Source organism: Oncorhynchus keta, chromosome 33, assembly GCF_023373465.1.
Source record: "Oncorhynchus keta strain PuntledgeMale-10-30-2019 chromosome 33, Oket_V2, whole genome shotgun sequence".
Taxonomy (NCBI): Eukaryota; Metazoa; Chordata; class Actinopteri; order Salmoniformes; family Salmonidae; genus Oncorhynchus; species Oncorhynchus keta.
Window position 1 is genome coordinate 3,232,795 of NC_068453.1, and position 21,296 is coordinate 3,254,090.

Consider the following 21,296-nt stretch of genomic DNA (forward strand, 5'->3'; position numbering starts at 1 on the left):
GTCTCTTTTCTTGCTTTCTTGAGTAAGGCAGCTCCAAAATGCAGTTGTTTCAGCCTAGCTCAGTGCTTTCTTTGGTGGTGGGGCAGCCAGCAGAAAATACAGAGCATAGTGGTTGATAATGTTCTCAAGTTGCAATGTGATTGGCTCAGTGTTCTCTCACTCATAGGGACACTGCATCACTGCCAAATCTACAGGGACAGCTAGAAAGTTCAAGCCACTTGGTTGTTGCCATAGGTTTACATTAGAAGTGCACATCCAAGAAGGCTCAAGGTCATTGGCCACAGATTAAATGATGTCAAATCATGTTTTATGTACTGGAGCTTTGATTGGACTGATCATGTCAACATCATACTTTCAAAATCTTAGCGAGCAAGCTAGACAAGCAGTCTTCATGAATCAAGTCGACAATCTCTTGCAAATCCTTTTCAATCCTTGTCATATGAAGAGAAATTATAGATAAAACATATTGGAGCTCCTTCGGCCATTGGACATAAACATTAGACAAGTTCAAATTCAAAAATATGTGATTTGGAAGGAATCAGTGGCTAACTAGCCTGCTATTCGGTGCATAAGCACTAGCCTGCTATTCGGTGGAGAGGGTATGTTGTCCAAGCCTGTGAATTTGAAGTTGGGAACTCGGGCCTCTTTCTAGAACTCCGACCCGAAGATCTCTGACATGATTCAACCTTGATTTTTTCAGAGTTCCTAGTTGTATTGAAAGTTCTATGACAAAAAGTGCCACAAAAAGGACCACTGCGCCACCTTCCTGTTCAAGTGAGGACAGCACAACAAGGTGAGTCCAAAAATGTATTGTATGCTGCTGCAAAAATGATGTAATATGCCAGTGAGATATGTATAATGTAGCTAAGAAAGTAATTATAAGTATATGTTGTGTAGTAAGCTGTTAGTAGCCCATGTGCCTCACCATAATAATTTGGTTCCTTTCACCCTCATAACTTAGCCGTCTTTTCGGACTTGGTGGTTTACATGTAGCCTGTTTTAGAGAAATGTCATCATCGAATACTCTTAAGAGCTTTCATTGTCTGCTTTTATGCCCCCTTTACTTATCCTACAGCTCTGACTTGGTGTACAGGGAGAATACTGTAAGAACGGCCCATGTTCTGAATTCTGTCACTTTACATTTAAAAAGTGCTGAACAAATTGTTACGACTACGTCCGTCTTAGCTCGCACATTAATGTCTTAATCGAAATTAGGGATTTCCTCTCCACTCATTGTTCCCTTATGCCATAGTTTGTACATATCAATTGCAGTAGAAACCACATTTGTTTAAGCAAGTCAGCCATATCAAATAAGTGGTTTTAAAAGGCAGTAAATGAGGCTGAATGAACTCTTTCGCTTCCAGAAAAGGTTCCGCTGAAAGCCAGGTGTAGCGGTGGTAAGGATTCACTCAATGGTGCTGAAAAGAAAGCTCTGCTGTTGGGACAGCTTTATGTAGGCCCTAACCGTTTGTGGGCACCGTTTGTCACCGTTATAGTGCAATCCATGTATTGTTTAGTCTTGTGTTGTGTAGTGCCTTTGCTGGCATGCCTTAAAAAGAATTGGGGGGAGTTTGCCCCACCAAGATTTACATGCTAAAATCACCACTGGATATTCCTCTCATTCCCTATCAATAACACAACCGCAATCAATAAGTGAAGGACATAAAAACGGATTTATTACAAATTAATTACAATCAATGCCATGGGAATGCTCTGAAGGCAATACCAAAACATTGAAATTATACGCTGTTACTCCTTCATTGTTGCTCAGGCATAGTAGTTGTCATACTTTGTTACACCCTGAGCTATTGAATACAAGTTCTTCAGGCAAATATTTTAAGAACTCTGTGGTGAAATGGAAGGTGTAATTCTCGAAAGGTACTTGATTGGTTATTTGGTTTTGTTTCAGGCACATAGTGTGAATGTGAAACATAAAAAATACAATGCAACAATCAGAACAATTGCCCTGGAAAAGCATGGTAAAATCACTGACAGGGAATGTTAAAGTTCTACTTCAAATAAAATACATCTCCATTGCAATCTCTTTCTAACGGTTGAAATTAAAAACTGAAATGATAACAGAACTAGAGTTGTGCTTCTCTGAGGCTGACTGAAGCATACAAGCATGTGTAATAGTAGTACAATATTAACACACAATACTTCATGATTATTCATTCATATGAAAGGAATTTATGCAATCCTTAGAGAACCTTGCATATAGGTCAGCTATGCTTCTTCATAGCGCAGCGATATGACCAGTTATAACCTTTTATAAGAGGTATGCATTGTTTATTTTGATACATTTTCCAAAATGTTAATAAGCAGCAAACATTTCAACGTTTTTAAGGCTAAAAATAAAAAGCGGACAGGTTTAACTAACAAATTCACATGATTAAAGTGCTATAAATCAGATAAAAAATCACATTCATAAAATCTGTTGCGGCTAGCTAATGTTAGTAAGCATTAGCAAGCTAATCCTTCTGAAATGGCTTCATGCAGAATTGCGTAATTCTGATAGGGGTTATTGGGGAGGGGTTAAAGGTTCAACCTGACATTACTATGGTTACGGATGATTATTATCTTGAAGCAGACAGAATCTTAACCGCGTCAAAGTTCATTTAGCACTTTTAGACCCAACTCTGTTCCAGGGTCCAGCGGGTCACCAGAGTAACATCAGGCCAGAAGTACGGGTAGACTTGTTTGATCTCACTGAAGATATCTCTGAAGAAACACACAGAAACACACACATCCACTAATCAGTGAAACTCAATCTACAATTCCCAAATCGTTTCTTCCCCCCCACACACACAGTTTCCTCCTTCCCCCTAACCTGTAGCGCCACAGCAGCCACCACAGCGATGATAGCGAGCAGCGTCATGCGTCCTAACCACCCCAGGTCTGGATTTTTGAGGATGAAGAAGCGTGCCCAGAACAGTTTCTTGGCAGTATGGGGAGGGTAGCGCATGTCGTTAACCCCCTCCATCTTCAGCTGCTTGATAAGACAGCCCCTCAGGTGGCTCAGGTTGTCAAAGCTGAACTTTCCGTGGTAGCTGCCCATTCCACTGTTACCTACAGGGGGAAACATGAAGAACACATATCTCTTCTCATTTGACTCCGTGTGAAACAGCAATTTTTTGTTGATGTGTTATATAGTGAACCTTACTTACCCACTCCACCAAAGGGCAGTGCACTGACAGAGTAGTGCACAAGACAGTCATTAGCCAACACTCCTCCACTGGAGGTCTCTGCTATCACTTTCTTTATCACCTAAAGAGAGAGATGGGACGAGAGAGAGATGGGACGAGAGAGAGAGAGAGAGAGAGAGAGAGAGAGAGAGAGAGAAGGGGGATGCAGAGAGAGAAGAGCAAGGGAGGGAGGGTTGAGTAGGAGGGGTGAGAGGAGTGAGAGAGAATGAGACATTTTAATGAAAAAAACTGCCCACCATTGTTTTAAAAAGAAATAGTTGCTGAGCATGTGCTTGTGTGTTCTCTATATGTGTGCATGTGTGAGTAGTTACCTTGTCATCAGGTGAGAAGATATAGAGGGCGAGGGGTTTCTCTCCCTTGTTGATGAAGTTGATGGCCTCGTCCACTCCACTGACCGTCAGGATGGGGAGCAGGGGACCAAAAATCTCCTCCTGCATCACCTTGGAGTTCACCTGCACGTCCTTCAGTACTGTAGGAGCTGAGAAGGAGGGAGGACAGATATGGATTAACTAGATGTGTCAGGGAAACCAGTAGCAGCACTGTATGGTCTGAGTAGGGGATAATATATTTAGAGGTTAACGAGATGGGAAACCAAATTTAACCCCATAGCAGTACTGTAGGAGCTCAGGAGGGGAGCATAGATACACAACTAGATGTGTCAGGGTAACCAACAGCAGGGTATGTGGTGGCCAGAACATAGATATACATCAACTAGATGGGAAACCAACTTTAACCCCATAGCAGTACTGTAGGAGCTGAGGAGGGGAGCATAGATACACAACTAGATGTGTCAGGGTAACCGACAGTAGGGTATGTGGTGGCCAGAACATAGATATACATCAACTAGATGGGAAACCAACTTTAACCCCATATCAGTACTGTAGGAGCTGATGAGGGGAGCATAGATACACAACTAGATGTGTCAGGGTAACCAACTGTTGGGTATGTGATGCCCTGAGCATAGATATACATCAACTAGATATACAAATAAGGGCTTAACACTAACTGCTTGGTACTAAATAATGTAGTGGGATTTGTTTGCGTATATAAAAACCATGGGCCTGTAATGTATGTGATACCTATGGAGTCCTATGACAGTCATATAATACAAATAAGTTATTCAACTTGTATTACAGAAAGAATTTCAAAGGAAAACAAAAGGCAAAACAAACAATCAACAAATTGTAAAAATGGAGATTGAATAGTGTCTCTAGCCAGCTATGAATGTTGGAAGGAGTTGAGGCAGTTTTGATAGGAAAAGTGAAACCTACAAGTATGTATCATCAAATCAAATCAAATTTTATTAGTCACATGGGAAACCAACAGGTGAATACAACATTTCACCTTACAGTGAAATGCTTATTTACGAGTCCCTAACCAACAGTGCAGTTTTAAAAAATACGGACAAGAATAAAAATAAACCTAACAAGTAATTAAAGAGTAGCAATAAATAACAATAGCGAGACTATATACAGGGGGGTACCGGTACAGAGTCAATGTGCGGGGGCACCGGTTAGTTTCGGTAATATGTACATGTAGTTAGAGTTATTAAAGAATAAATAAAGAATAACAACAGAGAACAGCAGCGGTGAAGGGGGAGCAGGAGTCCTTGACAATTTTTAGGGCCTTCCTCTGACACCGCCTGGTATAGTGGTAGGTCCTGGATGGCAGGAAGCTTGGCCCCAGTGATGTACTGGGCCATTCGCATTACTCTCTGTAGTGCCTTGCGGTCGGAGGCCGAGCAGTTGCCATACCAGGCAGTGATGCAATAAGTCAGGATGCTCTCGATGGTGCAGCTATAGAACCGTTTGAGGATCTGAGGACCCATGCCAAATCTTTTCAGTCTCCTGAGGGGGAATAGGTGTTGTCATGCCCTCTCACGACTGTCTTGGTGTGCTTGGATTAGAGGTCGACCGATTAATCGGAATGGACGATTAATTAGGGCCGATTTCAAGTTTTCTTTTTCATAACAATCGGAAATCGGTATTTTTGGACACCAATTTATTATTATTTTTTACACCATTATTTCATCTTTATTTAACTAGGCAAGTCAGTTAAGAACACATTCTTATTTTCAATGACGGCCTAGGAACGGTGGGTTAACTGCCTCGTTCAGGGGCAGAACGACAGATTTTCACTTTGTCAGCTCGGGGGATCCAATCTTGCAACCTTACAGTTAACTAGTCATTGTGCACTCCTCAAGGAGACTGCCTGTTACGCGAATGCAGTAAGCCAAGGTAAGTTGCTAGCTAGCATTAAACTTATCTTATGAAAACAATAATCACTAGTTAACTCCACATGGTTGATGATATTACTAGATATTATCTAGCGTGTCCTGCATTGCATATAATCTGACTGAACATACAAGTATCTAAGTATCTGACTGAGCGGTAGTAGGCAGAAGCAGGCGTGTAAACATTAATTCAAACAGCACTTTCGTGTGTTTTGCCAGCAGCTCTTCGTTGTGCGTCAAGCATTGAGCTGTTTATGACTTCAAGCATATCAATTCCCAAGATGAGGCTGGTGTAACCAAAGTGAAATGGCTGGCGAGTTAGCGTGTGCTAATAGCGTTTCAAACATTACTCGCTCTGAGCCTGTGGTTGTTTCCCTTGCTCTGCATGGGTAACGCTGCGTCGAGGGTGGCTGTTGTCGTTCCTGGTTCGAGCCCATGGAGGAGCTAGGAGAGGGACGGAAGCTACACTGTTACACTGGCAATACTAAAGTGCCTATAAGAACATCCAATAGTCAAAGGTTAATGAAATACAAATGGTATAGAGGGAAATAGTCATATAATACCTACAACCTAAAACTTCTTACCTGGGAATATTGAAGACTCATGTTAAAAGGAACCACCAGCTTTCATATGTTCTCATGTTCTGAGCAAGGAACTTATACGTTAGCTTTCTTACATGGCACTTTTACTTTCTTCTCCAACACTTGAATTATTTAAACCAAATTGAACGTTTCATTATTTATTTGAGGCTAAATTGATTTTATTGATGTATTATATTAAGTTAAAATAAGTGTTCATTCAGTATTGTTGTAATTGTCATTATTACAAATACATTTTTTTTTTTTTTTTAAATCGGCCGATTAATCGGCAGCAGCTTTTTAGGCCCTCCAATAATCGGTATCAGTACCGGCGCTGAAAAAAATCATAATCGGTCGACCTCTAGCTTGGACCATGTTAGTTTGTTCGTGATGTGGACACCAAGGAATTTGAAGCTCTCAACCTGCTCCACTACAACCCCGTCAATGAGAATGGGGTCGTGCACGGTCCTCTTTTTGCTGTAGTCCACAATCATCTCTTTTGTCTTGATCACGTTGAGGGAGAGGTTGTTGTCGTGGCACCACATGGCCATGTCTCCTCCCTATAGGCTGTCTCGTCGTTGTCGGTGATCAGGCCTACCACTGTTGTGTCATCGGCAAACTTAATGATGGTGTTGGAATCGTGCCTGACCGTGCAGGCATGAGTGAACAAGGAGTACAGAAGGGGACTGAGCATGCACCCCTGAGGGGCCCCTGTGTTGAGGATCAGTGTGGCAGAAGTCTTGTTACCTACCCTTACCACCCGGGGGCGGCCCGTCAGTTAGTCCAGGATCCAGTTGCAGAGGGAGGTGTTTAGTCCCAGGGTCCTTAGCTTATTGATGAGCTTTGAGGGCGCTATGTTGTTGAATGCTGAGCTGTAGTCAATCAATTGCATTATCACATAGGTGTTCCTTTTGTGCAGGTGGAAAAGGCCAGTGTGGAGTGCAATAGAGATTGCGTCATCTCTGGATCTGTTGGGGCGGTATGCAAATTGGAGTGGGTCTAGGGTTTCTGGGATAATGGTGTTGATGTGAGCCATGACGAGCCTTTCAAAGCACTTTATGGCTACAGATGTGAGTGCTACGGGTCGGTAGTCATTTAGGCAGGTTACCTTAGTGTTCTTGGGCACAGGGACTATGGTGGTCTGCTTAAAACATGTTGGTATTACAGACTCGGACAGGGAGAGGTTGAAAATGTCAGTGAAGAGACTTGCCAGTTGGTCAGCGCATGCTCGCAGTACACGTCTGGCCCTGCGGCCTAGTGAATGTTGACCTGTTAAAATTCTTACTCACATCGGCTGCGGAGAGCGTGATCAGAGTCTTCCGGGACAGCTGCTGCTCTCATGCATGTTTTAGTGTTATTTGCCTCGAAGTGAGCATAGAAGTAGTTTAGCTCATGTGGTAGGCTCATGTCACTGGGCAGCTCTCGGCTGTGCTTCCCTTTGTAGTCTGTAATGGTTTGCATGCCCTGTCACATCCGACGACCGTCAGAGCCAGTGTAGTACAATTCAATCTTAGTCCTGTATTGACGTTTTGCCTGTTTGATGGTTCGTCGGAGGGCATAGCGTGATTTCTTATAAGTTTCCCGCTCCTTGAAAGCAGCAGCTCGAGCTGTTAGCTCAGTGTGGATGTTGCCTGCAATCCATGGCTTCTGGTTGGGGTATCTACGTGCAATCACTGTGGGGACGACGTCATCGATTCACTTATTGATGAAGCCAATGACTGATGTGGTGTACTCCTCAATGCCATTGGAGGAATCCCGGAACATATTCCAATCTGTGCTAGCAAAACAGTCCTGTAGTTTAGCATCTGCTTCATCTGACCACTATTTTATTGATCAAGTCACTGGTGCTTCCTGCTTTAATTTTTGCTTGTAAGCAAGAATCAGGAGGATAGAATTATGGTCAGATTGCCAAATGGAGGGCGATGGAGAGCTTTGTATGCATCTCTGTGTGTGGAGTAAAGGTGGTCCAGAGTTTTTTTCCCCCTCTGGTTGCACATTTAACATGCTGATAGAAAAAGGATTTAAGTTTCCCTGCATTAAAGTCCCCAGCTACTAGGAGTGCCGCCTCTGGGTGAGCATTTTCTTGTTTGCTTAGGGCGGAATACAGCTCATTCAATGCTATCTTAGTGCCAGGCCTCAGTCTGTGGTTGTATGTAAACAGCTACGGAAAATACAGATGAAAACTCTCTAGGTAGATAGTGTGGTCTACAGCTTATCATGAGATACTCTACCTCAGGCTAGCAATAGCTTGAGAGTTTAATCTTCCACGTAGGTCTTCTATTTTATTTTCCAAAGATTGCACGTTTGCTAGCAGAATGGAAGGAAATGGGGGTTCATTTGATTCTCAGAATTCTCAGAAGGCAGCCCGCCCTTTGGCCACTTTTTCTCTTCACGCAAATCATGGTGATCTGGGCCTGTTCCTGGGAGAGCAGTATATCATTCAAGTCGGGCTCGTCAGATTCGTTAAAGGGAAAAAAGGTTTCTGCCAGTCCGTGGTGAGTAATCACAGTCCTGTTGTCCAGAAGTTATTTTCGGTCATAAGAGACTTGTAGTGGCAACATTATGTACAAAATAAGTTTAAAAAAACAACAATGCAAAGAAACTAACAAAAAACACAACTGGTTGGGGGCACATAAAACGTCAGCCTTCTTCTCTGGCGCCATCTTAGGTAGCTATGCCTATCATAAGTAGTACAGTATCTATGTAGCATTATGCTTGTCATAGGTAGTACCTATGTAGCACGTTGACTCATCACTATCCCCTCCTATGGCGATGGTGCTGTCCTCTGTCATGGCCATGATGCGTTTGAAGTGGCGCTGGTTGATGATGCGTCCGTAGTCGGGGCAGGTCTTGGGGTCCTCTGTGTAGAAGGCCTGAATGGAAAATACATGTACACAATTGACCAATTGTACATTACATAATAGATGGGTTGCCTGACAAAGTCACGAAAATGATGACGTGAAAATTATGCCAAGAAGCTGTAATGTGGGAAATCGTAGGTTGATTATTTTAGCTAGTTTCATCTTGTTCTTAACACCTGAAAACAAGACATGGTATCTTGACTTATGTGCCATTATGTCAAAAATTGGATCACTAACTAACAACTGTAACAATTAGGGATGCACGATATATCAGTAAGCATATCGTAATCTGCCGATATTAGATAAAAATACAAACATCGGCATCGGCCCGATGTCTAGTTTAACGCTGATGTGCATAATTGATGTCAAAGCTGACGTGCATACCTACATAACGTAGTTAGATGACGTAATGGCGCCACAAACATTATAGCGCTACATGTGCAACACAGCATTCCTAACCTAGCCCACAATGTCTGCTGTGTGGATCGAGCAGTCAACAAGTCGAGCAGTCATTTGAAAGAGGAAGAACATTTCAGCGAGACAACTCAAAGGCGAAATCCATTCAAGATAATGGAATTCACTGCCCTTGACAATTAACCTTTCTCTATCGTGGATGATGTTGGCTTTCGCTGACTGGTCAAGCACCTCTATCCCTGGTACACAATACCAAGTAGGAATTATTTTTCAGATGTTGCCCTACCAGAGTTACACAGTATTGCTTAAACGTACATCCACGAGCTACTTGCTATGGGCGTCGCTGCTATTAGCTTGACAGCACAGTGGTCGACAAAGGATTTTGTACTGAGGAAAGTCGTATTGCGTTGCTCAAGAATGTGCTGGTTCTCATACCGCTGCTGCCATTTCAATGGCATTTGAGAACATGTTTGAAACTTGGAAACATGAACACACTCCTAGCGCCATTCGATCAACTGACTGGAGAAATAAGCTCATCAACTGCGTCTGCAGCAGACGTGATACCCTCTGTCATGGCATTGAAACCATTGAAACTGCCAACACAGACCGTTGGGTTAACTTAGAAAAGTACTCCACTAGAGGCTGTGAACAAGCAATTTGGTTTAATTCTCTATGAGCCTCTTTACTGTGTCACCACCATGCTCGATGCAAGGTACAAGGACCGCTACTTCGATGCAGACAAGAAACAGGGTTTACGTGAAATGTTAGACACAGCTGGACAAGATGGAAAAAGGACACAGTGACAGTGCGCACCGAGGAAGAGAGGCCACGGACAGACAGAGCTGAAACCTCACTGCTTGATGTATGATGAAATCGAAACAGCACAGCAAGTAAGTGAAAGAAATAGGCTTTGATTGTGTTTTACTGGTAATGGGGACATAAATGCCAACAAAATATATTTTTTTTGGTAAGTGTGTGTGTGTTTCAACTATTTAACTGTACTAGAATGCTTAAAAGGTCGCTAAAATTGTAAATATCGGGTATAGGTATCAGGTTTTTTGGCAAGGAAAATATTGGATATCGGTATCAGCCAAAACTACAGATCCTCGACTTCAAAGATATCTTTTACAAAATAGCCTCCAACACTCTACTAAACAAATTGGATGCAGTCTATCACAGTGCCATCCATTTTGTCACCAAAGCCCCATATACTACCCACCACTGCGACCTGTACGCTCTCGTTGGCTGGCCCTCGCTTCATACTCGTCGCCAAACCCACTGGCTCCAGGTCATCTACAAGTCTCTGCTAGGTAAAGCCCCGCCTTATCTCAGCTCACTGACCATAACAGCTCACTAACCATAGCAGCACCCACCCGTAGCACGCGCTCCAGCAGGTATATCTCACTGGTCACCCCCAAAGCCAATTCTTCCTTTGGCCGCCTCTCCTTCCAGTTCTCTGCTGCCAATGACTGGAACGAACTGCAAAAATCACTAAAGCTGGAGACTCTTACCTCCCTCACTAGCTTTAAGAACCAGCTGTCAGAGCAGCTCACAGATCACTGCACATGTACATAGCTCATCTGTAAATAGCCCATCCAATCTACCTCATCCCCATACTGTATTTATTTATCTTACTCCTTTGCACCCCAGTATCTCTTCTTGCACATTCTACCATTCCAGTGTTTAATTACTTCACCACTATGGCCTATGTATTCCCTTACCCTACCTCATTTGCACATGCTGTATATAGATTTTCTACTGTATTATTGATCGTATGTTTGTTTACTCCATGTGTAACTCTGTTGTTTGTGTCGAACTGCTTTGCTTTATCTTGGCCAGGTCACAGTTGCAAATGAGAACTTGTTCTCAACTAGCCTACCTGGTTTAATAAAGTTGAAAAAAATAAAAAAATGTCATATTGGCACATCCCTAGTAACAATCTATTTGAGCGATAACAAGTGCTCATTGTGCAAATGTATTTATGTTTTCAATAAACATTTGGAGATGAAATATAGTTGATTTCCTTTTGATTTTAAACCAAAGTTTTTGTTGCTAAACAACCCATCTGTCTATAATTATAATAAGCTTGTGAGAGCACTGGTTTTGTGGGGAAAAAAAACTTCAGGGAAAAGGCCTCCGTTTTCACTCCAACAAAAACTGTCAGTACCTTTATGGTTGCTACTCAATGCTTAGTTAGTGAAGCCAGATATATACTCCTTTTTATACTCCCAACATAGTGAGTTGTACTTTGATGGACTTCTTGATCTCCTCCAGCACGCGGTCCTGGATGCTGGGCTCACACAGGATGTAGTCTGGAGCGATACACGTCTGCCCACAGTTAGAATACTTCCCCCATGTCACACGACTACAGGAGAGAGAAGAGGGAAGAGAGGGAGGGACAAGATGAGAAACAGAAGAGATTTAGAAAGTTGTATTGGTCTGTCCGTTTCTGTATCTGTTCTCTTACCGGCAGGCGATGGGGATGTCACAGTTCTTGTCGATGTAACAGGGGCTCTTGCCCCCCAGCTCCAAGGTAACGGGGGTGAGGTGTTTGGCTGCTGCCTCCATCACCAGTTTCCCCACCATGCTGTTCCCTGTGTAGAACACATGGTCGAACCGCTGACGCAGCAACTCCTGGGTCTCTGATACACCCCCTGTCACCACTGGGTACAACTCCTAGAGATGCAGGGAAAAACACATTGTTATTTACAACACATTATGCTATATACAGATTACATAACAGATCATTTAGCAGATGCTATTGTCCAGAAGATCTTACAGGAGCAATTAGGGATAAGTACCTTGCTCAAGGACACATCAACAGATATGTCACTGAGGGGATTTGAACCAGCTACCTTTCAGGTACTGGCCCAACACTCTTTCCCGCTAGGCTACTTGCCACCAAAACAGGGCGGTAGATACACACTGTTTATACATCAACAGATTTGTCACCTAGTAGGCTCAGGGATTCAAACCAGAGACCTTACGGATACTGGCAAAACACTCTTTACCGCTAGGCTATCTGCCACCCCTACAGCGGTAAGGGTACAATACGGCTTTTTAAATGCCGACACTAAACCTTCTCCCAAGAAACTTTCGAAGCGCAATTGTACAAGCATTTTACTTATCTATAAAGGAATGCCATTTCTGAAATCGGACTCATATGTCATTCACTAGGCAAACAGAAATGTCAATCAAATAATCTCGAGCTGCTTGTAGACAGCCTGCCTGCAGGCAGAGTCAGACCACTCTCTCCTAAAAAAAAAGTACTTTAAAGTTAGTTAAATGCCGTGTCTTACCAAGACATTTAGTAGAAAGAAAACACATCTTCCGGTTGGAATCGACTCCTAAGATTCAGTATTTTTGGAACGGAGATCACTGATTAGTACTGTACTCCCAAGAAAGGCTGTACTCCCGAGAACACAAACGTTTTTCATAGCGAGCTAGCGAGGGACGGAGAGAAAGGGGCACAGTATAGGCAGGTAGGCCACCAGGCAGACAGAGTCAGAACCATGCACTAGGCCTATCTATCGGCAATCAAAAGCTACATATCGCAATGGAATGCTGTATTTTGCAATTTCTTGGGCCTATCATCAATGAAGGCTAGAATATTCTCCACGCAACAGACCAAAGACTGAGTAAGCACAGGTGAGCCAGCTGCACTGTGATTTGAATTTTGCGGGGGGAGGGAAATAAATATATATTTTTCTATTTGGGATTTTTCTTAGCATTAAGATGTTTAAACGTTCAACCCCCTAGTGTGTAACTGCGTGTGCATGTGTGTTACCTTGTCTATGTAGGCGGGCAGCAGGTCCTCCATAACCTTGGCAGTGTGGACACACACCTCAGATGGCTTCACCACAGCAGCGTTTCCTGTCACAGAGAATAGTACAGTTGTCATTAGCATTAGCTTAAGGATGCTAAGACAAACAATGGAGTTATTGGTTAGCACTGGGTAATAAGTCTTGGGGCAGACAAACAAAGTTGGAGTTGGAGCCTTATGAGTCGGACAGACAGAATGTGTTGGCATTTACTGGCATAAAAAGAGATCCTTATTCTATTTATATGTTTACTTATCTCTTATTCAGTCTAATCCAATGTTTGGTTCACACCTGCAGAGCCATTATGACATTACATTTACATTTTATTCAGTTGGGGGGCTATGCCAAGTTTGGGAAACTCTGAGTTAGCAGACACTCTTAAGTGTATTTAAGAAGTTTAGTAGGGAAAACAACCACATACCACAGTCATTGCAATAGGCCACTTTACAAAATATATTTATCACATATGATATTACAGTACTATATGTCCCTCTGCAGCCACCATCCACCGGGATGACTGGTGTGTGTGTGCAAAGGGCCTTCTGTAAGGCAAGGCAGAACTCTCACCGAGTGAACGGCCATAACCTTGCCTCTGGTAACTGATAGCAGGGTTAGAGAATAAAGTCCAGCCCAACACACACACATTAATCAATAACAGTCCAAGCTCAATGCCAACAGCTACTTACTTGGCTGAATACTAAATGTCTGTTAAATATATTGTGCCATTTCTCCATTACAAGAACCAGGAGGAACTAGGACGAAAGAAAATCAGAAAAGATGTTTCCTCAAAGTGTTTCCACTACCAATCCAATCAGAATGGGAACTTGTTACTGGAAGACTCAACTGTTACGTCTCAATTAAGGCTTAACCAGAGAAATAAAGATAATTGGATGTGGGCCAAACCACTTAAACTCCAAAGATCTAGATGCTACATAGACCCACCGCTCTCTTCCAATTGTAAGACTGGTTAAAAAAATATAGGATTTCACCCTTATTTAAACAGGTAGGCCGGTTGAGAACAAGTTCTCATTGACAACTGCGACCTGGCCAAGATAAAGCAATGCAGTGCGACACAAACAACAACACAGCACCCCCCTATCCACATCGACGGGACAGTAGTGGAGAGGGTAGTAAGTTTTAAGTTCCTCGGAGTACACATCACGGACGAACTGAATTGGTCCACCCACACAGACAGCGTGGTGAAGAAGGAGAAGCAGTGCCTCTTCAACCTCAGGAGGCTGAAGAAATTTGGCTTGTCACCAAAAGCACTCACAAACTTCTACAGATGCACAATCGAGAGCATCCTGTCGGGCTGTATCACCGCCTGGTACGGCAACTGCTCCGCCCATAACCGCAAGGCTCTCGAGAGGGTAGTGAGCTCTTGCACAACGTATCACCGGGGGCAAACTACCTGCCCTCCAGGACACCTACACCACCCGATGTCACAGGAAGGCCATAAAGATCATCAAGGACAGCAACCACCCAAGCCACTGCCTGTTCACCCCGCTATCATCCAGAAGGCGAGGTCAGTACAGAGAGAGAAGCTGTTTTTCAGTCTATCTCAAGGCCATCAGACTGTTAAACAGCCACCACTAACATTGAGTGGCTGCTGCCAACATACTGACTCAACTCCAGCGCACTTTAATAATGGAAATGAATGGAAATTGATGTAAAAATGTATTACTAGCCACTTTAAACAATTTTATATTTTACCTTTATTTTACTAAGCAAGTCAGTTAAGAACAAATTCTTATTTTCAATTACAGCCTAGGAACAGTGGGTTAAATACCTGTTCAGGGGCAGAACAACAGATTTTGTACCTTGTCAGCTCAGGGATTTGAACTTGCAACCTTTCAGTTACTAGTCCAATGCTCTAACCACTAGGCTACCCTGCCACTTAGTATAATGTTTACATACCCTACATTACTCATCTCATATGTATATACTGTACTCTATACCATCTTGCCTATGCCATTCTGTACCATCACTCATTCATATATCTTTATGTACATATTCTTTATCCCTTTACACTTGTGTGTATAAGGTAGCAGTTGTGGAATTGTTAGGTTAGATTACTCGTTGGTTATTACTGCATTGTCAGAACTCGGGTGGCAGGGTAGCCTAGTGGTTAGAGCGTTGAACTAGTAACCGGAAGGTTGCAAGTTCAAATCCCCAAGCTGACAAGGTATAAATCTGTTCACTTTCCATTTTTGTATTATTTGGAAAGATTTCCTTACAATAATAGTCATTCAGTGGGTGAGGATGAGAAGGAAAAGAGAACATCTGCTTAAATTACTTAGCTTCCTCTTTTAAAATATAACTTGAGGAAAATCATAGATGACTCCGTCTTCAGTAACGAGTTTCTGCAAATTATTTTTGTTAGCGTTCCTGTGTTGGAGATTCAGGAAGATTTTGGTGCATTTTTCTCCATATTCCATCCAGTTTGCTTTATTTTTGTAATAGATTACATTAGATTGTTTTTGAATAGGTTCCTCCAGTTCTTTTTGTTTTTCCTCTAACTTATTTCATATCTCTGTAGTATTATTTGTATTGCTATCTACCTGTACAATTAGTTCATATATTTCCCTTGTTAGTCTGGTCTCTTTAGCCAGAAACTGTTTTTTTATTATTGATGAATATTGAATTGAATGACCTCATTTAAAGGTATCCCAGACAATAAGGTGATTTGCTGAATCTATATTATACTGGAAAAATTCAGTTATAAATTATTTTGTCTTAGTTAAAAATAAATGGTTCTCCAGTAAACATTGATTACATTTCCAATATCCCATCCACATGGTAATTCTATAAGAGTTATGTGAAGGCCAATTAGATGATGATCCGATCGCATTCTGTCTCCTATTAAAACCTTTTTAACCTTTGATGCAAGAGAGAAAGAGACAAAAAAAAAAGGTAGTCAACGCGACTAGCTTGATTAAGTCTCCTCCATGTATATCTCACTTGGTCAGGGTTTTTTAGTCTCCAAATATCCACTATTTCTAAGGTGTCCATAATATTTGTGATTTCCTTATGATAGTTATAGTCTCCTCTCATAATGATTTGATCATTTGTTGCCTATAAATTCAATAAATTGGTATAAATATTTTCAAATAAGTATGGATCATCCTAATTTGGACCACATAGATTAATGAGCCAAATCACTTTTTCGTCCACTTTCATATTCAAAAAGATTCACCTTCCTTGCGAATCATTCTTGACTATTTGCACATTCAGATCCATTTTTTTTGTTAATTAAAATCATCACACCTTTTGATTGCCTTTGTTCATGACAGAAAATTATTTCACCACCCCATTCCTTTTTCCACGCAACTTCATCTAAGGATGTAGAGTAAGTTTCCTGTAAACAGTATATGTTATATTCCTTTTCTTTTAGCCACGTAAAGACTGATCATCTTTTTTTATAATCTGATAAACCATTACAATTATAACTGGCTATACTTATTTCACCCCTTATCATAACTAGATACTATTCTCAGTCTAAATTGACCATAATTAGTGCTTGTAAAGTTACTGCCATAAGAGGTATTACGGTCAAGATTAGAGATTTCAAATGTCTGATATTTAGAATTAAAGAAACCGGTTCTAGCAATATGTGTTTTATTCCCTTGCCTGTTTGCCTGTGAGCCAATGCCACAGATGTTAGAAAATTGGGTCGAGATATTATGTGTGTCGTAAATCTGAGTAGGTTGATGTGTATGCTATTGGATGTGTTGTGTATGATATTGGATGATATAACCCTGCTAGGTCTTTGTAGGTAGAAGGTGTAAATTGGTCATAAATTGGGATAAATTGGTCATCAAAAAGAAAGGAGGACCAAGGCACTCTTCATATAATTAAAATGCCTTCATTCAACGGAACAACGGTTTTAAAACTCTGACCCGTTTCGGTAGCATATCATTCGTCAGGGAGTACAAAGACACATGTCTAAGTGAAGCTTTCTTAATTAACCAGAAAATGTGTGGTTATTTCTGGTTGTTTATCAACGTTAGCTGGCTAACGTTGTAGTATACCTCTCAGGTGTTTACTGTGGTGCTGCTTGTAATACAAACAACAGAGTGATCATTGGCAACAAGCTTTTAAAAACAGACAAACGTGAATAAAACATAAATGTAAATCATTCAGAAGTACATTCACTGGTGGCCATCTTGGAAGGGGGAAAGATGGAGGGCTCGATGATCATGACTGACACAATACAAGGACGGAGTCTCACCCTTGGAGGATAAAGTCCCTGATGGTGGCAGTGCTCAGAGTTCGCATGCATGCATGCAAGCACACACAAACACACACACACACAAATGAATAACAATCAAGGAACTTTGAACCTGTCTTTGATAGGTAAGAGGCTGAGAGGACAATTGTGTAATACTGATTAAAAGGACCTGACCTGAGAGAAGCAAAGATGGATGAATGGTCTGGGGATAGGTCACACACAAACACACAGACACACACTACCCAACCCCCCCACTCCCCCCTACCTGCAGCAATAGCCCCGATAAGTGGCTGTATGGTGACGGCCCAGGGGTAGTTCCATGCTCCTATGATGAGCACCACTCCCAGCGGTTCAGGCTGGATGTAAACAGTGTCTGAGATGGTCAGGAGGTTCTTCTCAACAGGCCGGGGGGCAACCCACTCTGCCAGCTTCTTCACTGCAAGGACAATCTCCCCTTCCAGGCCCATTGTCTCATATAGCTGGGTGCCTGCCTCACTCTGGATGAATGGAGGATAGAAGATGGATATGGACATAGATGAGGATAGATACATGCACACAGACACACTAGTGCTTGTGCAAACATAAGCTGCAAAGACAAACACAAATAGATTTATGCACATGCTCACACACACACACACACACACACACACACACATACTCCTCTCTCACTCACGCTGTGTCTGTCTGTTTGTCTCTCTACCTTGTTCAGGTCTTTCTTGATCGCCTCAGCTATCTCCTTCTCTCTCTCCAAGAGGAATCTCTGGAGGTTCTTCAGCTGGCGGATCCGGTGTTCTAAGGGCTTCGACCTCCCAGTGAGGAACGCTTTCCTCGCGCGCTCCACCGCCTTCTGCTCACGGGACATTCTACAAGAGGTGATGGATGGCTGGATGTTACAAACACGCCCCACAAAATAACATAAATGTTTCTACTGTGAACGAACGGCACTACTCACAACCATTTTATATTTTATACTCCTGAGTCATGCTGTGTTGATGACAACAAGGTTGTGTATCAGGGAGGGATGATTTCATCTATTGGCTATAATATTAAATAGTCAACATACTGATATGAGTAGGCTAACTATGTTCATTCTGGGCTCGAAGACGTAAATGTAAATCTGGGACACTCAAATTAGTCAATATGTTACGTATGTTATATGTTATAGTTACATAAGACTGAAGGTTACTTAAGCCAAAAACAAAAGGAGGGGAGCTTGGTAAGGGAGGATGGGTGGGTGTATAACGCAAACTTCTAGCAACCCAAAAGTTGTGCGTTTGAATCACATCTTAGACAACTTTAGCTTTTTAGCTAAACAGCAACTTTACAACTACTTAGTACATTTTTGCTGTTTTGCAACTACTTAGCATGTTAGCTAACTTTTCCCCTAATCCTAACTCCTAACCCTTAATATTAACCCTAAATTTAACCTCTAACCCTAATAAAAACCACAAGTCAGGGGTATTCAGGATGCTTTGAACATTAAATGAAATATTAAAACATTAAACTCAAAATGGTTATTTTTAGATTTTGAGGGATGACATTTAAAGTGCCGGCACTTTTTTCAGACGATACATAGCCTCATATAATTAATTTTCAAAGACAAAGGTAGGCATATCAGATTTCAAATGACTAATGTGACAAAATTGGGGAATAGCAGTAGTGTTCTTGCTGACAAGCACACTAATTACCCTATATTTTAGCCCATTGTTAAGAATGGTCCGACTAAAATAAGTAAATAAAAAATAAAATCTCCTGAAGACAAAATGCCATTAATCTGCCCCCACTTCCTAATCAAATAACTGTTATATTTATTGTCCCCCCTCTAGAATCAAATGTACGCTTTGGGTTCACAATCTTTTAGACAAAATTATTTTCATAGTTTCTCTGACTGCTGCCTTTTCCTTGTCACAGCCTAAATGCAAATCATCACCAAACAAGGGGACTAATGCAGGTGCGGATTAAATCGATGTCGTTGTTTCTCTCCATTCAACTTCACTCTAATCTTGAGGGGCGTTTCTTTAAAACATGCGTCCAATCCCCTTGATACCCTACATAACTAGACCAATCATATGCTTCAATATGCCGCGGTTGACATTGCTGTGGTAGGACAGGACAAAGATAAAGGTTCCGCTCATGGTGTTAAATTGGAGACTCAGGTGCTCCTATTTTAAAACTGCGCTCATTTATTTAGCCAGGATAGTCCACTCAGTAACAATTGCCACTGTTTTCCAGTGAGTCCTGGGTTTCGTATCATCGATTTGGAGCACAGTTGAAAAGTTAACGCGCTGACTAATTAGACAAATAAAAGCCGTACTTTTCAATGCGTGTGAGATATATTGTGAGAGGTATGCCGTGAGAGCGTGAGAGGAGGGTCAAATGCGGATGTCTCGCCGCAAATTCGGGAGTTGGCAGCTCTGCCCTAACCCCTAGCCTAGCTAACTGTAAAACGGAAGTAGGTACTCGGTGCCACCTAGGCAACAAGCAAACCTTAGCCACCACAAATTGGAATTAATAACGTATCATACGTTTGCAAATTAGATTCGTAACATATTGTACGAATTGCAATTTGTAACATATCATACGAAATTGATACATTTATTTTGGACATCCACAAATTACTAGGTTGCTCTGTTTGCCTTGGTCAACCGACGTTGCCTGCTTTGGTGTTGTCGGCAATAACAGCTATGATGAAATGCTGTCAAAAGGCTAAAACAAGACAAGACAAAGTAAATGACTTGTATTATCCCATTACAACGGCGTAACTACCTGTGAACTAAAAAACAGCGCATTGTAGGCTATGTAACAACACTGGCTCCATGAGAGATCAAATCATAGAATCATTCTGATCCGTTAAATTACATGGTAGCTTTGAGTTTGATTGACAGCTCTCCGTTATGGCAAAAATAAAATCCGTTTGAGAGAAGGTGTTGTTCATGATTCTATTCTGCTGAGTCAACATGTAGAAAAGGCTTGACCACAACCTTTAACACAGTAACGTTGTACTGGCCTGCAGCAGGCCATTCTGTAACGTTTCTTGGTCACTAATTTAATTAATGTTACTCGCAAACACAACTCTTACCTGACGGGCTGTTATTCCAAATCTCTCTCAGGTTATTCGCAAAATTGCTAAATGCCGAATCAACGACGTTAGAAATTATCCGCAAACTCAGTCCGAACCACTATAGAGTAAACATGAAATACAGATCTCCATTCAGTTAATGTGGCACCCAAAGAAAAACGCGTGAGCGGAGTACCTACTTCTGTTTTACAGTGGAAAAGCGAAGTTAGGTTGAAATGACTGAATCCCTGAAAATCATAAACATCCCTTTTCCACCGCTGCTAAGGGTGGATCTCCGTTAATTCTGCCCCTCTGCTATTGGTGAACACTGGTTGGGTAGTTAATGGTTAGTTTGCCTGTCACTCAAGCGTCAGAAGTCGATGCACAATGATATTATAACTATGTTTTCCTACATGGTTATTACCTGGCGGTGACGCATAATCCCTTACTTGATCTTTATTTTATGATATTGTTTTGTTTTCCAAACTTTTTGCACTGCAGAATGGGTAGGCCTATCGCGAATAAAGCACATTTTTAAAAACCTTTATTTAACTAGGCAAGTAAGTTAAAGAACAACGTAATATTTTCAATGACGGCCTACCCTGGTTATCGACAACGCTGGGCCAATTGTGCGCAGCCCTATGGAACTCCCAATCACTGCTGGTTGTGATACATCCTGAAATCGAACCAGGGTCTGTAGTGACGTCTTTAGCACTGAGATGCAGTGCTTTAGACTGCTGTGCCACTCGAGAGCCCAATGCTTCTGTAGCCTAATGATTAATACATCAAATCCAATTTTATTGGGCACATACACACGGTTAGCGGATGTAATTGGGAGTGTAGCAAAATTATAAAATAATGTATATGTGAAAGATAATGATACAAATAATTGCA

The 21,296-nt window shown here is 41.8% G+C and overlaps 1 protein-coding gene across 2 annotated transcripts; it reads right to left on the bottom strand.

The window, feature by feature from the left end:
- Positions 1–1,654: 1,654 nt before the first annotated feature.
- On the bottom strand, positions 1,655–20,761 carry aldh3a2b (aldehyde dehydrogenase 3 family, member A2b). 2 transcript variants are annotated; one of them, XM_052491702.1, is made up of 11 exons: positions 20,603–20,761; positions 18,045–18,207; positions 17,610–17,841; positions 13,080–13,165; positions 11,760–11,968; positions 11,540–11,657; positions 8,749–8,890; positions 3,518–3,684; positions 3,168–3,267; positions 2,831–3,069; positions 1,655–2,721 (listed from the first exon to the last, which is right to left on the bottom strand). In XM_052491702.1, the coding sequence occupies exons 2-11, from the start codon at positions 18,204–18,206 to the stop codon at positions 2,707–2,709; spliced, it is 1,470 nt and encodes a 489-aa protein (XP_052347662.1). In that variant the 5' UTR covers position 18,207; positions 20,603–20,761; the 3' UTR covers positions 1,655–2,706. The 2 variants fall into 2 exon arrangements, with proteins under 2 accessions (XP_052347662.1, XP_052347661.1); XM_052491701.1 differs by having other exon boundaries at positions 20,424–20,707.
- Between the last annotated feature and the right edge of the window lie 535 nt (positions 20,762–21,296).